Source organism: Camelus dromedarius, chromosome X (assembly GCF_036321535.1).
Source record: "Camelus dromedarius isolate mCamDro1 chromosome X, mCamDro1.pat, whole genome shotgun sequence".
Classification (NCBI taxonomy): Eukaryota; Metazoa; Chordata; class Mammalia; order Artiodactyla; family Camelidae; genus Camelus; species Camelus dromedarius.
The window spans coordinates 28,251,237-28,274,576 of NC_087472.1; the positions used below are offsets into that span (position 1 = coordinate 28,251,237).

A 23,340-nucleotide genomic window follows, 5' to 3' on the forward strand; every position below is an offset into this window, starting at 1 on the left:
ATTATACTGCCCTCACAAATTCTATTTTATAGAAAGTAAAAACTTTATAGATACACTTTATATATAAACAAATTTTATATATACATATAAGTTAAACACAGCTTAAGAGAATCAGAGTTGTATTCTCAATCAATGGGTTACATTACAAAAAAATGATTTGCTATTTAATCTTTTAAACAAGAGATGTTAGAAATAAGAGCTCAGAATTTACAAAAGAAAATGACTTCAATTAGCAAAAAGAACCCTCTTCAGAACTAGTCATGATACCAGGTTATTTCAAAAGTCCTTTAACTCAGGGTTTTCTGCTTATTTCATTCTCATTAAGTACTATCACTACACGAATGATACTTAAACAAATGTTATCAATTTTAGCCTACAAAATAAAAATGCATGATAACGCAAAGAATGACAAAGAACCATCATGTAATTGGCAAGGTGAAAACAGACATTGAAAATCAATTCCAAGTTAATAGTTTTGAGGGCGGGGGTAGAAAATGACCCCTCAGAAGTCTTCTAGCCCAAAACATGTTTGTTTTTCAAATGAAGATCTCCATTAACTTCACACCTTTTCTGTGTTAATGATGGCATACAACTTAAACATACAGATTATGTGCTTATCCATACCTGCATATGCAATTTAGAGTGCAATTATACAGAGAAACACTTGATTTTTTCCTGAGCAGCTTTGCACAAAACCTCGTATTACAGGCAATCATAAAACTAAGAATGAAGTATAATAAGCCAAAGGATTTTGTAACGATTACCAATGAACACCAAAATACTGCTCAGTAGTTACTTGGGAAGGGTTAAAAAAAATTCCACCACATTAATGGCTTTAATAGGCTATTTGGCACAATACTGGAGGGAAAAAATATAAGGAAGTATTACACATATAGGTTCTTACTCTCTTGTTATCAACCATGTCTCTTATTTTTCATTATAGTATGTCTGGCTTTATTTCTCCTTTGCTTGTAAAAGTGGATGGCTGGAGAACACTTACAGACGAGTAAAAATGTGGCAAGACTTAAGTGATGAGAATTCTACCATTTTTGTAAACTCCTGTTAAAGCTTTAGTGTTTATATGATATACTACTACAGTACTTTGAATTTATAGAGCACCTGTTTGCCGAAGAGCCAAGGCTTACATAGCTCATTTATCCTTTCAGCGTGCCTGTGAAATACATAGATTGGAAACAGATGGCTTACAAACAAAGTAAAATCCAGATACGAACACCGGGAACTTCCATGATTTACTTAAGATGGTCTATCTGTCCAAATTGTAGAGGACTCAAAGACCCTGGATTCCACTCAATGCCTTTTCCAGTAAACAATACTACCTCCTTATCATCAAACAAATTTCTACACTGTTAAAAAAATTAAGCTATCTCATAATATAAAATCAGTAGGTTTAATGTGCCAAAATTCCTTGATAAGGAATGATATAAATGGTGTCTCTGTATTTTAAACATGAGTCATGGAATAAGCAACTGGTGATCATCTTCCTGGATAATCACCGATTTGCCAACTAGGAAGGTATTTAGCTTGGTTCAGTATAGTTGCATTAAAATTTGAAAAAAAATCAACTGATAAATATAACTGAAATAAGCCAGACTATATCTATTTGGGAAGAAAAATCCCTGCAAACCAAAATCCTTGAGCCATGCCTTCATTTTATAAATGAGAAAATGCATGGTATCTGGCACGTGTATGTACTCAACGTCAGTTATCAATATAATAATCTTAAGTGATTTTCTCAACATCAAACTATGAGTCAGTGGCAAAGCCATGTCTAGAATCTAGTTCTTCTGAAGCAAGTTTAACATACTTCCCCTTTAGTATCGGGAAAAATTTTTTTAAATGGCGGTACTGGGGATTGAACCCAGGACCTGTAACGCTAAGCATGTGCTGTACCACTGAGCTATGACCCTCCCCCTCTTAGTATTGAAATTTTCACTTAATAGCAACGCTTTTTCATCCTTGAAACAGTTTATACTCTCTCATATTTGTCTTTCAAGTGCTAAAAATAAGGCAAATTCTATGTTATTAAATATATTAAATTTTTGGAAGCTGTCTCACCTCCATAACTACAAGTTGGCCCACGAATTATCAGATCTTCTCCTGAGACTGACATTTCATGATTAGATAGGTTTTTTATGTTTTCAGGCCATAATTTTAACCAAAACTCTCCCCAAACTAAAAACAGCTAGTGACCACTGGTATCTAAAAGACCTTCCAACAGTATGATGTATCCAAAAAGCTTCTGAAACCTCCAACACATTGAACATACATTATATGGTGTATCACTCTCTAGAATAATTATACAGACTCAAAACATGATCTAGCTATTTTCTTCTAAACTGAGTTTTATTATTTGCACAGATCAAACTCTCCCCCATCACTTTTCACCAGAAGAAAAGTTGTCATTCGAGCAAGTACAAAATGATTCCAAAAAGATACTCAAAGTGTCATGTATTGATAGATGCTCATTTTCAATTTTATACCAGCTACTTGTGAAATCTGTACTAAAAAGCAAAAACAATTTGGCATACACATTCCACCCAGATTATAGCAAACACAATAGCAAATTCATGAATTTATCATGTGTGCTAAGAATATGTCAGTAAATTTCTTAGAAAGGCAAGTAGAAATGCCTAAAACAGGCTATGGAATAATGGGAAGTGGACTTTTCTCCTTTTCCTTGTCAGTTTCACCAAAAAGAATCACTTTCGTGCTCAGGCCAAGCTGGCCAAGCTGGCCAAGCTGGCCAAACTACTACCCCCTTCTTTTCAGAAACAATCACGCTGTTTGCCTACGAGCAAAATTTCATGTGGTTCCTGATAGTGCCCTGGATACTGACATTCTGCCAGTATAAACAGTCATGGTCAAGTCTAATGTGCTTGTAACCATTTGTAGAAGAGACTTAATCTCAACCCAAATATTGCTCACTAGTTATAATTAATCCTTCCACCCAAAATGCATTAAGCGTAGACATTTTTAGCAATTGACTCTAAATGATGGCATCAGACTGGAGACCCTGGTCTTTAGTGTTGACTGTCTGTGTTAAATCAAGGCAGAACATAATTTATTTGGCTCCCCACTCCAGGTAAAGAAAGTTGGGTAACTTGCTAGATCTAACGGTAGAAATTAAGAATTTGACTCACAATCCCCTAATTTTAATGAAAGCGTGTGTTTATTAGATCATATCACTAAAAAATGAAGTCAGTGGTTGTAACTGAGTAGACGCCCCAAGACAATGAAAGGCTGTGGACTGAGAGCCTAGTGAGGATCCTGTTTTGACACGAGTTATATACTATTTTAAGAAGAGCTTATCTTCCTACCATTTTAACCTAGTTGGATAGTTGTACTCCTCTTTTTTTTAAGGTTAAATATTAGGAGTTCAGTCTAAAATTATATTATCCCCTCACTTCCACTAGGGGGGTGTATCTACCAGTATAGTTAACTCCAATTAACTCAGGTGCAGCTCGAGTCCACTTTCAGCTAATTGTGCTGCAAAGCTAGCTTTGCCGTCAGAACTATGTGCTTTAAAGTTGTTCTAGTTTTTAGGCTTACAAACCCATGCACAGCATGAAAATGGAGCGCTCAAGTCATTCAGAGGTTGCTGCAGTAGACAACAAGGTTTTGGCTAAAGCATACAAAGCCAAAATCTCTTAAATGTTCCCAGTTTCATTTTTAGCTGCCCTACTTGTTTTGAAGACTGAATACTGATCAACTGGGTCTATTTTTGTAAATAAGTAAAGCTTTTAAACCCCCAACCTCATATGTCCCTCTGCCCTTTAATATACCCTGCAATATATAATCTGAATAGCAAAAGCAAAATTGCCACATTTTTCCACCAGCAATCTTAACTTGGGCCACAGGGTCAGGTATTGGTCATTATGGGAGTTGTTCCCATTTCCTCTTATTATTATTCTACTAATCTATTGACAGGCAAAATCCAACCAGCTCGATTTCTTAAATTTAGTGTCCAGTTTTTGTGCCTGATTTCTGATCCAATTAATTCCAAACCACAATAACTGATGGTTAATTTTAGCCAAGAGATTATTATCCACCACCTTCAAGCAGATGCCTAATATAGAGAACAGTTCAATTGGAATATAGGCCAAACCCAGGAATACGGACAAAGCCTAATTTTTTTTAACACTAACTTATGTGATATAGCTTCAAATCTATCATTTAGGAATGAAATAGGGCATGAATAAAAGGATGATTACCCTAGGAAATAATTAGTAAGATATTTTTAAAATTTAGAAAAGCCAAAACTAGATTGAAGAGCCACAGGGGAGATATATATCCCAGCACAAACATATTTCAAGCCCTTATTTTAAAAACAGCTCCTGTTTTTAATTTTGGATAAAATCTGAGTGCCAAATTCCCTTCCTGTTCCCCTCATCCAAATCTAAGTAGAGTTCCCTTGAGTACAGGCTAGTTCACACCCCTCTCCCCTTTTTCGTCGCGGCAGTTTTGGGAAAATGGACTTCAGCCATTACATTCCAGTTTTAAGTCAAAAGAAGTCATGTGACCATTACCCTAGGGGCATCAGAGACTTGGGCACGTGATGCCAACTGGCATGTGTGGGGGCTTCGGCCACTACGTTGGAATTCACTGTAAGTTGCATCTTCGGGATCAAGTTTAGGCTCCCAAATACACTTTGAAATCCTGTAAAGCAGAATATGTACTTACCTCTCAAAGGTTTTAATTTCATCTAGGTTTTCTACCAACTGTGCGGCCAGCCAGGCTCTCTTCCCCACCCCCCATCCCTCCTAACAGGCCGGGCACCCCCAGCATCCCGTCTATCTGATCCTATATGGCAAGGCTCTCGAACCCAGTTAGTTCTAAACTCAACCTTGTGCACCACCCGGGATGTTGTGCAGATCAGGTGCGGAACAAGAAGCGATGCAGGCGGGAAGTGTCAGAAAGCATTAAGCCCACTCCACCTCCCGGGCTGGGATCTTCTGCCCTGGAGCCGGGCCGTCAGGATCGCCAGCACATTAGAGCAAGTAGTAGCAACAGCAGCGGCGGCGGCGGCGGCGGCGGCGGCGGCGGCGGCGGCGGTGGCGGCAACTTTGGGACTGGCGAGAGGCCAAGGCGGGGGTGGTCGGCGTCCCCCAGCCTCTCATTAGAGCGCCTAAGTGCTGCGACGGGGGGAAAGTAAACACCAGCAAGTGCAGCTGTGTCGGGGGAGGGGGATACTGCCCCCCTTCCACCTCCCCTTCTGCTCTGCCTCCGAAGGAGCCCCGAGAGGTCCCGGACGGCCACAGCCTCGACTGCGCGCTCGGGGCTGCTGAGCCAGAGGAGCTGAGAAGGGACCAGACAGGCGACGCGGGGTCGGGGGAGAGGAGAACGGTAAAGGTACTGCCCTAATGGCCCGGAGATGTTCTGCTACTGAAAAGAAAAAAGTGCTTACTCATAGGGAGACGCGGTGCGATCGCGACGCTCCCGCTCGCTAATGGCAAGGGAAGCAGGCGGAAAGGCAGGCAACGGGAGCCTTTCCTTCCCTGGGCCACGGCACCCCGCGGAGCCCCGGGGGCCGGGGTGAGCCCGCGAGGTCACCAGAGGCGGGCGAGCGGAGGCTGGAGGCGTCGCAGGCAGCCGGCTCCGGGATTTCCTGAGTCCGGAGCAGACGGAGGAGGGGGAGGAGGGTGGCAGTAGCTGGAGAAGGACGACAGAGGGAAGTTAGGCGTTCGGTTTCCACTTCGGGGCCGCCCCGCCGCCACGGAAAAGGAGAAGGGCAAGGGTTGGCGTCAAGGACTCCAGCCCAAGGTTGGCAAGAAGTTAAGAGCAACTAGTGAGAAAACACTATCTCGCCAGTGAAGAGCAGAAAACGTGTTTGCGGCGGGTGGTAGTCGTGGGGAACATTCGCTCACTCCCATCCATCCTTGATGCGAACGATCGCTTTGGCGCCCAAGGGCTACGACTGATATTTCTCCAGTCTCCCTCTCTGGGCCCCCAGCCCCCCATGCCAGGCACGTTCCTGCCGGGGTTCCCGGAGATGCTCTCCCCTGGACCCACTCCCTCCCACGCCCAGGGACCCCGCTCCCCTCGTGCCCTCCCGCGCCTGCAAAGCACTTACAGAAAGTCGCAGAGTACCAGATCTGGCCCGGCAGCCTCCGACCGACGCACTCAGACAACTTCTGCCTCTCGGAATCTTTGCGGCTGTGGTTCTAAAGCCACCGCTCCCTCCCCTCCTGCCAACCCCCTCCGCTCCTCGGCCGCCGCCATTGGCTCGGGTGGTGCTAGCAGTCGGCCTGGGAACCAGGAAGGGGATTGGACCACGAGCCTGTCACATCAACTGGGTGGGGAGTTGGGAGAATAGGCACCGGGATGGGCGCCCTGGAGGGATGGGGACTGTAACTCTGCGGCAGGGATCAGAGATTGGTCCTCTGCTCCTGTTTCTCCCTCTCCCTGGCTCCCTCTCCCTCTCCCTGGCTGAAATTAGAAGTCCTTGGAGCCTGGCTCGGGGGACCACGTTCCAAAAAATTGTGTGGAATCAATGAGAGGGTTGAGAATGTCGGAGTGAGAGTTTGAACGTCAGCAAGCCCCTATTTAAGTCTATGGAGGGTACAATTTCTCCCCAGCGTCGCGAAGAGAAGCTCGGCATAGGAAGGGACGTGATGTAGTTTCTTCTGCTCCAGTCAGCCCACGTGTGGAACAACACAGAGGGAAAACCTCAGCAATCTTCCCTTTTCTACTGGGTCTAGGAAGCAGATGTAGGGACAGGACGGAGCTCTCATGTATTTGACTTCATGCCAAGTAAACAGTTGACCTAAATCACCTGTCTGGTCCGTTTGTCCATTCGGAAAAGGAGTGAGAGGTGGAGTTAGGAAGGGGCGGTGGAAGTAACATGGTTCCACTCATTTGACTGGAAATGGATATCAATTCTCATCTGTCTCCTTTCACCACAGAAAACTTGGAGACATGCTCCTGCTTCCCAGAGTACCTTTTCTTCTTCTTGGCCTCCAATGTTGTAGCTGACCTCTTTCCTGAATCGGCAAGGTTTCCTCTCCTTATCTGCATTCCAAACCTTTGGCTCACTCCAGGTCCAAAATCGGCCCTGAGGACCAGATGCTGACGGATTCTCCAGGGTCAGGTCAAGAGACTGGCTTGTGGGACAGCTGTAGAAGAGAAGGCGAGGCCCTTTCCTGCTTCAGTCACAACCATTTTGTTCAAGATATGTGGGCTTGGAAATTTTTTAAAGAATTTAAAGTTGGTTCAAGTACATCTCATTTTATTTGCACTAGGAAAAATGCTAAATTAAGAGTGGCCTGAAAAATTGAATGGTCTTGTCAAGGAACCCTCACTTCATCTGCTGTTATGAATTTCCTTAGAGAAATTAACCTATAGTGAGTGCCAGAACTTCTTAAATGGGCAGGAAAGGGGAGTTCATATACTGCCTAAAAAGCCAGACTAGCAGAGAGGGAATTGGCACTGGGAAAAAGCCTCGTTAAATATTAATTAATGATTAACCAACTGGAAGAACATATGAAAGGCACAGAAAGGTGAAAAAGAAATGAGAGGGCAATCATGCTTTCAGAAACATTAAATTTTTGTTGTGACAGATTTTGTACTGGGTCAGGTTTGGGTCAGCACAAAAATACTGATTTCAACATGTTCGTGTTGGGTGGACCAGGCAGTACACCGCCACACATATTTACAAGGGGCTCAAAATGAGATTTCTGGCTTTCAGTAACTGGCCCAAGGTTTGGTATGGTTTCTGATATTCTTTACACAAAATTTCTAGATACACTCAATATAGTACTTCAGTTTCCTACATTTTATGGTGTAAGTCACCACTGCAGAGCTTCCACCTGCTTTAAAACTTAAAATTACAGACTTAGTATGTCTGTACAAAGGGACTCCACAAGCTGAATTTTCAAGTATGGATGTATTTGTCTCAATTACTTAGTATTCTATTTTAGTTTATTTTTCAAGTGTTAGGCTTTAGAATGAGTCACAATTTTAAGAATCCTATGCATATGCTATTGATGCTTTCCTGTTTTTTATTCAGAAAAGGCTACATGGAAGCTGTACATAAGCTTTACTTTACTTACTAACATGGAGGATGTCAGAATTCAGCAAAAGTTAGTTGTCAGGAAATGTCACTTTAATGGAAGTGCAGTGGTCCGTAGTTTCAAAGCCACAAGGTGCGCAGGCAGTGGCACGCATTGCCTCAGTAGTTTCCAACAGATAAAACATGCCCTAAACACAGAAGTACCTATCTGAATGCTGGTTGAGAGTCCTATTTAACAAGTTCAACAATATAATCCAAGTAGAATTCCATTTTAATGAATACTGTTAAGATAGCCATTTTGATGTAACTGAGCTACTTTTGTGTTGCCCAAAATCTAAAGGGCCTTTTCAGAAGTTAACATTTTGCTCTAAGACAGGAGACTCAGACTCAAAGCTCTATTCAAACTGCGTTTCTTTCTGATCTTTCACACTGTCAATTTAACTCATATGGGGTCATTCACAAAATAACCCAAAGTTGGTAGTTTTCCTTTATATATAGGAAAGACACAGATGATCTTCAGGGTCCCTTTCAGAGCTTAGAGGCAGATTATAGGCTCTAATTCATCTTTTAAAAATTGAGTTATAGTTAGCATACAATATTATATTAGTTTCAGGTGTACAACATGATTTAATATTTTTATACATTACAAAATGATCACCACAATAAGTCCAGTTACCATTCATCACCATTCAAGTTGTTGTAATATTATTAACTATAATGTCTATCTGTGCATTACATCCCTGTGACTTTTCAAAAATTTTATTTATTTATTTTTGTCGGTGGGAAAGTAATTAGGTTTGTTTATTTATTTATCTATTTATTTTTTATGGAGGTACTGGGGATTGAGCCCAGGACCTTATGCATACTAGGCATGCACTCCACCACTGACCTATATACCCTCCCCCACCGTGACTTATTTTATAGCTGGAAGTTTGTACCTCTTATTCCCCTTCACCTATTTCACTCATCCCCCCCACCCCTCTCCACTCTGGCAACCACCAGTTTGTATCTCTGAGTCTGTTTCATTTTGTTCGTTCATTTGTTCCACTTTTTAGATTCCACATGTAAGTGAAATCATATGGGATTTGTTTTTCTCTATCTGGTTTATTTCACTTAGCATAATACCCTCCAGGTCCCTCCATGGTGCCACAAATGGCAAGATTTCATTCTTTTTTATGGCTGAGTAACATTCCATTGTATGTTATACACCACATCTTCTTTATCCATTCATCTATTAAATGGGCACTTGGGTTGCTTCCATATCTTGGCTATTCTAAATAGCTGCAATGAACATAGGGGTGCATATATATTTTCAAATTAATGTTTTTGTTTTCTTTGGATAACTACACAGAAGTGGAATTGCTGGATTGTATGGTAGTTCTAGTTTTACTTTTTTGAGACACCTCCATAGTGTTTTCCATAGCGGCTGAACCAGTTCACATTTTCACCACAAGAGTTCCCTTTTCTCCACATCTTCACCAACACTTGTTTCTTGTCTTTCTGAAAATAGTATGGGTTCTAATTCATCTTAACAGCACCGTGCATAGCACCTGGCACATAGGAGTTTAGTAAATGTTGAACTAATGGATATTTTATGGTTCTATTCATATAAAAACAAAAACAGAAGGCTATATCTAAGTCTCTCACAGACACTGTGAATCAGTAGCCTAAAAGTTTTTGCCCTTTCCTTCCTTCTCCAATTTTCAATCCCATGCATCTTTGTAATGCCTTAATATCAATATCACAAAATTTTGAAAACTGTTTCTTCTTCCTGTATTCCTTTGATGTCATGGAAGGCTCTGATCTCCCCCTGAGGTTTTACCTCTGCCCAACCTACCATTTTTTCCTCCTTTCCACCGGCACATCCTCCCTTTCTTTGCTCTTTTTCCTATAGCTCTAATCAACACTCTCCCCAATCCAGTTAACAATTTATTATGTGCACATAGTCTGAGGTTTCTTTTCCTGAAAATTTTCTAGGGTGAATCATCTTTTCCTTTGTATCCATTTTTTTAAAAACATCCTTTTTCTGGTTTATTAAAATGTGCTTTTGCTACATAACCATTATATAATAGAAATAAAAAATAAAGACTCTTGATCAACTCAATACTAAATAATTTCTTCTAATTCACCTAATTGTTTTCTCAATGTCTAAATGTACAATTGGGTACCAATCTATCTTAATTAATTGCTTCTTAATTTAGCATTTCATTTCCAGGAACCAATCTATTTTTCTTTCATCTTATGGTTTATATTGATAATTCTATTCCATGGTATGATATTTTATGTTCTTGGATTGATCAATTTGTCTTCTTATTCAACATGTTATATTTTGTTAAAGATACAGATTAATATCCACAACAAATAGTGACATGAATTTTTTAATTAAGTGCAATTTAAAAAGTTTTCTTTGTCCTTAAAATACTAGGCATGTAGGAAATTTTGGTAGACCTGGAAAATTTTTGAAGTTTTTTGATCCAGAATATAAAAATTTGAACAGTTATTTCCATTGTTTACTAAGTGAGAGGTGTTTTGATGTTTCCAACTCAAAGTGTACACATGTATAACCATGAATGTTAATTCCTTAGGCATTTTCAAATACTTTTCAAGCCTCAGAGGTTACTATCAATCAGAATGTCTGATAAAGCATGCCTATTATCTTATAAGAATATTTTCAGAAAGAAATCATTGTGACATATCCAAGGATATTTTCAGATTTTCACTTGTTAAAAAAAAAAGACAAAAAAATCAAATGAAGTGTCTTTACTATGATTAAGACATATTTGATCAAATTAACCTTCTATTATGTAGATCCAACGAAGATCACCACCATCACTAGAAATGCTGAAAGTTAAAATGCCCCCCTCCTGCAATTTGGCTGTCTGTTAAATATATAATTAGTTGATAATATACTTTTAAGTGTCTATTATGGTCTTAGCATGACATTAAGTATTACAAACAACATAGAAAAAGTAGTCTCAACACACATGGGATTAATAGCCTAATAATAGTTCAATAGCAAAAGCAACAAATGTGAAATAATGAGAAAACAATTCAAGATAGAATATATAAGGGATGCTGGAGAAATTCTGAAAAGAATGAGAATGATTGGGCTGAAGCAGTCAGAAAAGGCATCTTTTGTGCAATGGGAGCTCATCTTTCAAAGATGCTTAAGACTTGGTAAAGCTGAGTGGAAACAAAAGGCATTCCATTCCCGGAGGGAAAGCAAAGGGACAGACAGCTTCCTGTGAGCTTTTGGGACTGGGCTTCCTTGCAGGGCTTCTACTTCCTCATCTGCAACACAAGAGGTTCTAATTTGCCTGTCTTAAATGTCCAGAGGTAACGTCATCGGAAAGAAGGTTGCTTGAGATCTCATCTACTTAATCAATTTAAGGGAGAAAATATTTTGTATACTTACTTTAGAGATTGAACAAACTTCCAAATCTTGTTTCATAATTATTAAACTGCAGATTACAAAAGGTCCTGCTTTTGGTTACAGCAATTCTGACAGTTACTTTAGATATAGCCATACTAATCCCCCATGAGGTTTACATAACGAATTGGCATACATCACATTTTGCTTTTAGAGGAAAAATGAACATACCTGTAAATTACAGGGCAAGGTAGGTGAGCACTAGCTTACATACATTTCTTGATGTCACCATTTTGTATGTTTCGGCTATAAAAGCATTCTTTTGGATGATATATTTAACCTAAACCTTCATCAGAGTGTATTTCAGATATTGGAGGTTTCCTATGAGAGGGGCCTGGTAAATATATACTAGAGGCTGCTCAGAATAAATTGTAAATCCCCAAATTGATAAGGATTATTTATAATTTCCCATACGACTAATCAGGCTCCTAACGAAACTAGCATATTATTTTTGATTGTTTGATTCTTGAATATGTTAGGCCAGATTTTGGTGAATTTAGAAGTGTCTTTATGGGCGTGAGAACACACATGCGTATATGCGCCTGTGTGTATGTGTGTGTGTGTGTGTGTGTGTGTGAAAGGCAGAGAGAGAATAGAATAGGATTTTTAAATGCTTATAAATACTTGAGTCTATGTCTAGTAAACATACAAAATGTGACTTTAAATAGAGATCGACAGTGTTACAACATGGATGAGCTTTGAAAACAGAATACTAAGTGAAAGAAGCCAGTTACAAAAGACCACTTACTGTTACAATTCCATTTATCTGAAATGTACAAAAAGGGAAATCCACAGAGACAGAAGGTAGATTAGTGGTTGCCTGGGGCTGGGGATGGGCAGATCTGAAGGAAAGTGGGGAGTTACTGCTAACAAGGTTCACTTTTGGGGCTATAAGAATGTTCTAAAATAAACTGATGGTTGCACAACTCTGTAAATACACTAAAAACCATTGAGTTGTACCATTTAAGCAGGTGAATTGTATGGTATTGTGAATTATATCTCAATAAAGCTACTATTAAAAAAAGAAAGATTGACACAATTAGGCTGCTTAAGCACAGGAAAACCACACTAGTGAGGATATGACATGTGATGGCAGGAAACACATAGAGAAAAGTTCTATGTTGCAAGAGACAAACTAAACTCAGAATCAAAAGGGCCTTGGAAAATGAAGTCATCTACCTCTTGTTCAGCAGGATCCCTTGTTTGCCACTGTCACTGCAAGAAGGCCAGAGTGCTTCAATTTACCACAAAAGAGATTTAAGTGCTGCAAAAGCATTTTGGATGAATTAAATAAGCCAGAAACAGAACCCGGATAGCAAAACAAAAACAAAAACAAAAAAGATACATATTTTTTCTATGACACTTTTGGAAAGGTTTAAGTAATCGTGTGACTAGATTGGTTTAAGGATTAAATCATGCCAATGTTTTCATAACTAATTGCACTGAGAGAGATCATTGGATATTTGGTCTCAATAACCAAGAGGTTTCCTAGAAAGTGTCACAGAAGGGTTGAGGACAATAAGTTTCATTTTGAACCAACAAACATGTCTTCGATAGTTCACAACAAAGAACGCATCTTCTGGTTTGTTTCTTTAACAATGCTGTAAGGTCACCTGAACTAGGGTATAAATACAATGTAAACCTGTCCATTCGGAGAGGATTGCCTTTCACACACTGGCACTGTTACGGTAAGATACATCTCATCTAGTGGATGGAATGGAGTGGGCCTATGACTAAGCTTAACTAAGCTTTACAATTTTTACAAATATTTGGGAGACCTTTGGAAAGGACATCATATGAAATGAGATCAGACTCCTAGGAATATTCTGAGTCAAAAGTTTTGTTTTTAAAGAGTCAGATAGTAAACATTTTGGGCATACAGGTCATCCAGTCTCTGTTGCAAACACTCAACTTAGCTGTTAGAGTACAGAAGCAGCCACGGACGGTAAGTCAACAAATTGCCTTGGTGATGTGCTGATGAAACTTTATTTACAAGAATAAGAGGCAACAGGTTGGGCCTGGTGCCCTTAGTTTGCTGACCCTGTCTCAGTTCCTGTGCTTGCCCCAAAATGGACTTGGTATCTGGATGGAGTTGTGTTTTTAAAGGGGTATATTTACGTAAGAGTTGGTTCATGACTGAAGATATGAAACAGATTAAGGTAGAAATTAACACTCTTCCCTCATTACAATCTTAAGTCTTCACAGTCTTTAATACCAAGCAACTGATGGGTGGCTGTATTCTACCCTCATTTCATTTTCACCTTTTGAATTTGAACGTAATCATGATGGCAGAATTCCACCGACAGGGAAAAAAAATGACAACTACAATTACCCCTTATTGCCCTCCTTCTAGGTGGCAGGACTTGTACTAGGAACTTTATATATATTATCTCACTTAAGGCTAACAACTAATCCATGAATGGAAGCATTATTATCCCCATTTTCGAATCAGAAAACTAAGACTTACGAAATTAGTAACTTTTGCCTAAGATTGTTTGGCTTATAATGCAGAAGCTGGGGGGTGCAGGAGTCACGGGGAGGAGATATTCCATCTCATATCTGACCCAACAACCTGTGAATAGAACCATGGGATCTTACAGGAAATGTTCACTATACTTTATCCTAAGAAATAAAGCATGGGAACACAGCTGATGATTTCAACTTTCTTATCAATTCCATGGAAAATTGGCTAGCCCACTAGTGGTAAATCTCATTAATAAATAGGCATGTTTGTTACACTTACACCTAATTGAATGTTAGCTGTGTATTTATTTTCATAATTCTACACATGGTGTTTTCCTTCCACCAAATAGCACCATCAACTTTGAAGAGTAAGTCAATGGATTCTTGTAATAGAAATGTATACCAATGGCAGCAGGAAAAATATAATTCTATTTTCCTCTTTATACATTTTCTTTAATTTGTTTAATATAGGGTCTCCTAAAGCATCAAATTAAAAACTAAAATAATTTGATCATGAAAATCATAGAATTTTTGTATTAGAAGGAACATTATAGACTATCCCTCTCACTTTACTGATTAGTAAAACAGAGGCCCAAAGGGGCAAAATCATTTGGCTTTTTCAAAGTACTTTTATAGTTACTTTTCCAAGTGGCACTTTGAGGATTATAATCTTTCTATGTAATTCAGTTTTAAGTGTGGATTTGCAAATATGCTAGATAATGATACATTCCAGAGGCACTGTCTCAACTCAGGCCATGTAGTAGGGTGGAGTCCCTTCCAGCTGTCAGTTTCCTGGAGAAGGAAAGTCAACAATAAGGTGCTGGCTGAGGTCAAATAGCAGGTGGGGTGTAAGTGGGTCTCCAAAGCCTTGCACTTACAGAGCAAAAGTAGGGCAGGGACTGACTGAACTCCGTCAATCAAAAGAAATGCCAAATTCAAGTTTTAAGGACCTAATCCAAGATGAAGGCTTGACAAGGAGACAAGGGAAGACAAGGAAAACCTGAATAGCAGCTCAGTGGCCAGATGATTTGCTAGTTTTGAGACAGTGCCCCCCACTGTTCACACGATGCAAAGATCCCTTATTTGGACTGCTTTTAAAGTCTGCTCTCTAATTAATTACTCTGATTCTGAGGCATGAAAGTCTCTCCATTATTCCTGGGGAAGCTGGAGCAAATTATTCACAACATGAGGAACAATTCAGTGTCTGCAAAGAGGTCACTTGGCAGGTCATTCTGCTCCATAATGGAAAGACTTCACCTAGTTTGCCTCCTTAATTCTCATTTCTTCCTTACCTTATATTGCTAAATATACAAAAGTCCTTCTCTTCTTCTTTTTTTTTTTAAGTTTTAAATTTGGGGGGGGGGAGGTAATTAGGTTTATTTATTTAAATGGAGGCGATCCAGGACCTCATACATGCTAAGCACCCACTCTACCTCTGAGCTTTACCATCCCCACAAGTCCTTCTCTTCTGTTAAAGGAAAGTAAGCCCTTTCTCTTCAACAAATCTGAGAAACAGATTCTAGCCTTATTTATCCTCTCCAGTTTGTTACCTCGATTGAAGCAGGTGCTGCTCAATAAAGTGACATGATCATTCTGGGTCAGTGTAAGTTTCAACTTTAACAGAACAGAAAACCCACCAAGGAGAGAGGAATAGGTAACAGACTACAAAGGGTTGGCAGTACTTCCTTTGAACCCAGATATGAACACCAGCCTCTCCTACCTCCCAGTGACATACGATTACATGTTGGATGCACAGACCGGATGGATGTGCCAGACTAGAACCAGTTGTCCAGGAGTCTATTGTCTTTAAAATTAATCTTGGAATATTTGAAATAGTAATATATATCATCTTTTTACCAGAAATGATTCAGAACATTAAGGTCTTTCCTCCATCTTATTTTCCATTTTGAATTAAATATTAATTTTTCAAAGTGAATCAATACTTCCATTAATATTTATATCAACCCAATTTTTTTTTTGTACAGGAAAGAAAATCCTCTGCTGGTTTGGAACAGCTCAGCCTACAAAGTGCAAGTCAGAAAACTGGGCTAATTGAATGTTTATCGGTAGTACTGTAATTTTTTCCAAATGTCTCATAGTGTTTTATAAATAATTAGAAATACAAATTCAGTTTCTAAAAGGGAAATTGATATATAAATTATTAAAATGTGTATGTTGTGTATGAAAGGATGAAGTATTATCTAACCCCCCCAAAATATATAACCATTAGGTTTTTTCAATTAAAATTATATAAAATGAAAGTGTCATGCTCAGAGCTAATTTCTGTATTTTCAGTTATTCCTGTTAAGAGCCATTACATGAAGTATAATGCTTTGGTACTTCATGGAAGCTAAACATTTGCTTAAATGTTAACATCTACAAACTTAGAGCCAACATCTTAAATCTCAGTACAGGGGACGATTCTTTTCCATGATCACTAAGATAGGTCATTTCAGTTAGTGCCCTGAAGGCTTAATAGAAATCCCATGAAACTGTTGGTTTACACCACTCAACAACTCAATCTTTATTGCAAAACACTTTCTTTTGTAACACTACTTAGTACATTTATAGATCATTTTAATGATTTTTAATTTTATAAGAAAAGAGTTTTCAAGGTGTATGCAGATTTTGGTAATTTTTTTGGAAGATAAAAACATGAAATTACATAAACACAATATAGTTATGATGCAACATAAAGGTTGTCATTCTTATTTGGTACTCTTCTCCAGATTTGCTTCAGACAGCTGTTCCCTTATCTTTGGTTGAGTTCGGGCATATTGTCTGGAACACTGGTTGATAAATATTCATGGTGTTTTAAAGTAATTGTAAAAGTAAAGTAAAAAATGGCTGCATTGAGAATCAATTTTAATTCCTTCTTGGTTTATTTTCCCCCTCAACATTGTGGGGTCATAAGTTTCTAAAAACATTAAGAAGTTGTTATTGTACCTGTTCCAGGATTTTCTTGAAAAGGCACAAAAAGGAATTATTTCTCCTTTACTAAAGTTGAATGCAAATGATCAGATATGTAAACCTTAACATGCAAATTAGTGAAACATTCCACAGATTGTCTGCTGCCACTTCTCACCCCACCCACCTATTCCCTAGTATTGGAGCTAAACCAGCTATTTCATCAGTTCCCAAATATGCCTGTATACCTATATAATCCAGTTTTGGTGGTGGAGTAGAACACATGTGTATTTAGGAAAGAGTCAGAATTTGGTTTGAATCTGTCTCTTGCTATCTCTGTGGCTTTGGGAAAGTCATTTAGTCTCTGTATGCCTTGGTATCCTCATATGAAAATTGAGAGAATTAGCACGTCAGCATAGTGCCAGGTATATAGCATGTGCTCAGTTAACTGTTATTGAATGAAGGATCAAATGTAATATATATAAAGTATCGGTAAATAGTACTTCTATCATTTACCCTCTATCCCTCTGTAAGGTCTGCTTTCTTGTTCCTTTTTAACCTAGGAAGTCCCTAACCATCCTTCAAGTCCCACATCAAATGACATATCTTTGGAGATGACTCCTCCAGCCCCTCCCTCCAAGGTAGAGCTAATGGTTCTAGCTCTGCATTTTCATCACATCTTATATTTAGCTCTTAGAGCATCTTGTTGTCATTGTTGATTGTCTATTTCCTCCATTAGATAAAGGGAGCTCCTTAAGGGCAGCGATTCTATCTTACTGGGCTTTGTGTCCCTCGTTTCTAAGTCCTAGGAACATAATAGAGCAAATAAATGATGAAAGATGAAGAGAATGAGTTGTCTGCCAGAGCGTCTACTAGAATGTGAGATTAGATTGAATTCACGTACTCCCCACTTCCCCACTAGACTGTGACATCTAAGGGAAGGCACCTTTCTTTGCATTTGCCACACCATCACAGTACCTGGCTCAATAAATATCTGTTCAATTGATGTGGGGAAAATGTCTTTAGGGCTCTTTCACCCATTCCTTTCCATTACTTGAGTAACTCTCTTGCCCCACTTCATAGGATCCCTACAATATCTGCCTTTCCTTGTGTGCTCTCAGTCTCTGCTTTGTTTGACTAAGTACCAAAGGGTAGGTTTGAACTAGATAAACTCATCTCTGCTAACGTGTTATTAGCTAACTCCTCGCCATCCCTCCCAATCAGTGACTCAGTCCAGCTATAGTGTAAATGTCCTGGCGAGTGGTAGTGTATCAGGCCTCAGGAGAGCCTGTTTCAAGGGGATAGGGGAGGAAAGATTTGGGTGCACAATCCTTAAGATACCTTTCAAATTACACTGTATACAGGGACTACCATGTGTTAACTGGCATGTTGAGCTCTGGGCAGAGGTGTGATAGTTATAGTGCATCAACCTCTGAAACCCCTCAGTTTTGAACTTATCCTTTTAAATATGGAGAATTAAACTCAGTAAGTCTAATTCCCTGCTTTGACTTTGGGAATGCTCAAGTAGTGACCACCTATGGAGCTGGGAGAAAAATCTTGGCTCTATCTCCCTTCCAGGTTACCTGAAGTGACCCCAACTTTGTTTTCATTTGCCCAGCAACCAAGAATGGACCATTTTCCATGCTGATTTTAATATGAAGAAGTTTGAGCTCTAGGTGGGTATTCAGCTAGCAAGTAGTGTACCAGAAATATCTCTGTTCCATCAGTCTACCAAGCATGATATATACAAAATTAATATGGATGCCTAAGATTCTTTAGTGCTTTCTCCTGCAAAGTTGGTCTTTGATGGCTTGGGTCAAGTATCCCAGCCTGTGTCATCTTCCTTTTCAGTCTTTTAATTACCAGCATTAACTCCTACCCCACCATCCAACTGTCAAGGAAGCAATATGACATTTCTCTTATGATTACAATTTAAAATTCTTACAGGAAAGTTTTTTTTCTGCTAAAAAGAAAAACCACTCATAAATATTAATGGTGTTATGTTGGTCCATTGGTGTACCGGACTATACAAGCAGAAATGTTTTGGTTTGAGAGTCCTAAATTAGAATATAGTTAGACAAGGATTGTTAGTAAAAATTTCCTTTTGCTTTATCCTGATAATTGTTTTTATCTTCCTTCAGGCATCTGTTCCCGGAGACTGTTGTCTTTAGTCCATATCCCCCTCTTTCAATTAGGGAGACAGATAAGCAGTTGTCTTGAGAATATAAGGTCACTGGCATCCCGTAAATGGATTCCAGTGGCTGCCACAGAAACAAGTGGTGCATGTTCTCTGTCACTTGCAAACTATAAATTAATTAAGCTGACAACTTTTCCTTCTTTATGTTATGCCACCAGAGGGACTTTTGAAATACCATTTGTTGCATTTTCTGATTATAAAAGTAACATATGGTCATTGTAGAGAATTGATAGTACAGAAAAGTACCAAGAGGAGAATAAAAATCTCAACACCCGGAGATAACAGCTGTTAGCATTTTGATGTATTTATTTACAGCTTTTTAGTGTTCATATAAAATATTTTAAAAGAAAATTGGGATGATATTATATATACAATGCTATATCTTGGCTTTTCAAAGTGTCCTTATATCTGAAACATTTTCAAGTACCATTGAGTATTTGAAAACACCGACTGAAATTGTTATATAACATTTGTCATAGGAGTATACCATGAGTTGTTTATTAAAAATAATATGCTTTTATTGTTGGGTATTTAGTTTGATTTCAATTTTTTCATCTTAAAAATAATTCTGTAATCTTTCGCTGAATTTCTGATTGTTTCACTAGACTAGAATCCTACAAAGGACCTTATTGGGTCTAAGTGCGTGATTTTTTTTTTTCAAAAAACACACATGATAAGAATTTAAAAAGTGTTTTAAGGAAGTTTGTTCCAATTTACCCAGCCACCAGCAGTGTTTGAGTGTGCCTGTCCATTTCACTAAACTTTCCCCCAAATAATCACTTAAAACTTCTTAATTTGATTGATGAAAACGGTATATATCACCGTTTTTTTTTAATATTGAGCATCTTAAAAAATATATCCATTAGTTTCTTGAACTTGTCTTATGTGTGTTTATATCTTTTCTTGTTCTTCACCCATTTTCCTTTTTGACTTTTGTTGAGTTTTTTAATATTTCAAATCAGTCATCCTTTTTTAATGTTTGTTGCAAATATTGTTCCCAGCTTGTGGCTTGTCTTTTAGGTTTTGCTATTTAGTAATGGCCTTTGAGCTTCAAGTTTTTCCATTTTTGTGTCGTCCAAATATATTGATTTTTCCATTTGCAATTTCTTCCATTGCTAATATGCTGAAAAATTCCATTCTTATTCAGTAGAGTTTTCTGTTAGTTTTAATTAGTCAGACTTATAATTTTGAAGGCAATGGATTTGTTCTACATGACTGCAAATATAGCTATAGCCGCACTCTGTTCATTTAAAATATTTTATAGACAGATTTGGAAATGTTAGTTACAAAAGTAGGAGCAGCTGTAATTCCTTTTAAATAGGACCGTGTGTAGAGAGAGTGATACTTAAGAAGTCTTTTGAAAAAAAGGACTTGAAGTGTTGACATTTTATTGCAGTGAACAACTGTGTTGATTGAATGTTCCACATTATTCACTTCACATTGTATAAGAGCTCTGTAACTCAAGGCAACACAAGACTCACACTGAAGAATCCCCCAGCAGTTTTCACTTTGAGGATTATCTGATTGTAGCCTTACTTCAGAACAGCTAAAACCGCATTTCTCAAAGGGTGGTCTTTAGACTCCCTTCCGTCATAATCACTTAAAGTAATTGTTAAAATGGAGATTCCTGCATCCTCCCTTCAAACATACTAAATCACATCCCTTGAGAAGCCATAGTTTAACAAGCATCCCAGGTGATTCTGGTGCACTATAAAGTTGGAGAATCTCTGGGCTAGAGAGGAAAATTAGTTTAAGAAGTGGACTCACTGAGGCAAAGACCAAAAAAAGCAAGCATTTGAGAACTTGAAGTCAGAGTTACTTTGGAAACCAGTATATCAGCCAATAGGCAGAAAGGATAGTCAGAATGAAACAGGGCAGAGGTTAAAAGAGCACTGCCCAGAAAATCAGGAAAAGGAGCTCTGCTGTTTAATATCCTTGTGTCCTAGGGCAAGTCACAGCTCTTCAGGCTTCTTATCCTTAGAATGGGGATAAGAAATGCATGTACCAACCATACATGATTGGAAGGATCGAGTGAAATAAAAAATGTAACAATGCTTTGTAAAGTTCATAGGTTTTATTGTTAATAATAGAATCAAAGGGAGTGCTGGTGGTGGTCAGCATCTGGGAGATGTGGCACTAGGTACCAGTGACTCAGTGTTGACAAGCATTAGGGTTCAAGGTCAAGAAATTCAGTCCCACTAGACAGCAGCATGTAAATCAATGAAGTTAGAACACTCCCTCACACAATACACAAAAATGAACTCAAAATGGCTTAAAGATTTAAATATAAGATAAGACACTATAAAACTCCTAGAAAAAAACATAGGCAAAATATTCTGACATAAATCTTAGCAATGTTGTCCTAAGGCAGTCTACTCAGGCAATAGTAATAAAAGCAAAAATAAACAAAGGGGACCTAATTAAACTTAGAAGCATTTGCACAGCAAAGGAAATCATAAGCAAAACAAAAAGACAACCTACAGAATGGGAGAAAATATTCACAAATGATGCAACTGACAAAGGCTTAATTTCCAGAATATACAAACAACTCATACAACTTAATAACAACAACAAAAACTCAATCCAAAAATGGGCAGAGGGCCTAAACAAGCAATTCTCCAATGAAGACATAAAAATGGCCAATAGGCACATGAAAAAATGCTCAATATCGCTAATTATCAGAGAAATGCAAGTCAAAACTACAATGAGGTATCACCTCACACAAGTCAGAATGTCCATCATTACAAAGTCCATGAACAATAAATGCTGGAGAGGGTGTGGAAGAATGGGAACCCTCCTACACTGTTGGTGAGAATGTAGTTTGGTGCAACCACTATGGAAAACAGTATGGAGATTCCTCACAGAACTAAAAATAGACTTACCATATGATCTAGTAATCTCACTCCTGGGCATATATCCAGAGGGAACTCTAAATCAAAAAGTTACATGCAGTCCAATATTCATAGCAGCACTATATACAGTAGTCAATACATGGAAGCAACCTAAATGTCCATTGACAGATGATTGGATCAAGAAGTTGTGGTATATTTCTACAATGGAATACTACTCAGCCATAAAAAATAATAGAATAATGCCATTTTCAGCCACATGGATGGACCTGGAGATCGTTATTCTAAGTGAAGTAAGCCAGAAAGAGAAAGAAAAATACCATATTATATCACTCATATGTGGAATCTAAAAAAAGAAAAAAGAAGATGCTAATCAACTCATCTACAAAACAGAAACAGAATTGCAGACATAGTAAATAATCTTATGGTTACTGGGGCTGGGGGGAAGAGGGTGGGAAGGGATAAATTTGGGAGTTCGAGATTTGCAAATATTAACTACTATATACGTGTATATAAAATAGATAAAGATCAAATTTCTCTTGTAAAGCACAGGGACCTATATTCAATATTTTATAATAACCTTTAATGAAAAAGAATATGAAAATGAAAGTATGCATTTATATAAATGTATGGCTGGGACATTGTGCTGTGCAGTAGAAATTGGCACATTGTAACTGACTATATTTCAATAAAAAACAAAAAAAAGAAATCCAGTCCCTGAAAGGACTTGAAGTGCAGGCAGGGATGTGGGAGGAGGGAGAAGGCAGGACATCTGAAGGACTATAGTAGAAGCAGCACAAGTTATTGGCAGACCTACATCAGAGAAGGAACAAAGCTGGAAGGCTCTTTCAGTGGTCTTGGTCTCACTGAGTGACATGAATAATAGCTACCTAGTTCTTTCATCAGGCTTCACAGTGCCTCCCCACCCTACCCATTGAGAATAAGGATTGGGCCAGGGTGTGAAGAGAGGGCACACCTGTAAGAGGTGACTAAGTTAAATTGGTTCCTTGAATTGGAGGATTGAAGGCTATGGGGGTTGGGGGGAGGGGGAAGGATTCCAAGTATGTACTTTTTCTGTTGTCATAACTTCAGGAAATGGGAAATATGCCTTCTGAACGACCTAATTTCCCTTTTGATTCCTCTCCTCTGAAGGATTTCGGTCACCTTTATGTATTGCAGAATTAAATTTATTCCAATGATGATAAAATATTAGGGGGGTAACAAACAGACTTTGCAGCAGGACATATAGATATACAGCTATTTAAACCGGCCTGATGCAAACTATTCATTAAGTCTAGTGGAAAGAGCGTGGGCTTCAGTCTGTCAGGAACCACCTGAATTACCCCTAAGTTGGAACTCCCTCTCAATTTCTTACCTTCTGTGCGATCTGGAATATGATTGTATATGAGCCACTGTTTTTTAAAGTTGGAAAACGGAGATAAAATTTTCTACCTGAATAGTTATT

The 23,340-nt window shown here is 38.6% G+C and overlaps 2 protein-coding genes across 2 annotated transcripts in view; both read right to left on the bottom strand.

Moving 5' to 3' along the window:
- PLS3 (plastin 3) overlaps window positions 1-6,193 on the bottom strand; it is a 76,275-nt gene extending 70,082 nt beyond the window's left edge. Inside the window, exon 1 of the mRNA XM_031445563.2 lies at window positions 6,092-6,193. The gene's annotated coding sequence lies outside the window, so the exon portion shown is untranslated. The remainder of the gene's footprint in view (window positions 1-6,091) is intronic.
- Window positions 6,194-6,838: 645 nt separating this feature from the next.
- The window catches only part of LUZP4 (leucine zipper protein 4), a 195,386-nt gene continuing 178,884 nt past the window's right edge, over window positions 6,839-23,340 (bottom strand). The window contains 1 exon segment of the mRNA XM_031446599.1: window positions 6,839-7,133. Coding sequence (XP_031302459.1) covers window positions 6,839-7,133 — 295 coding nt within the window.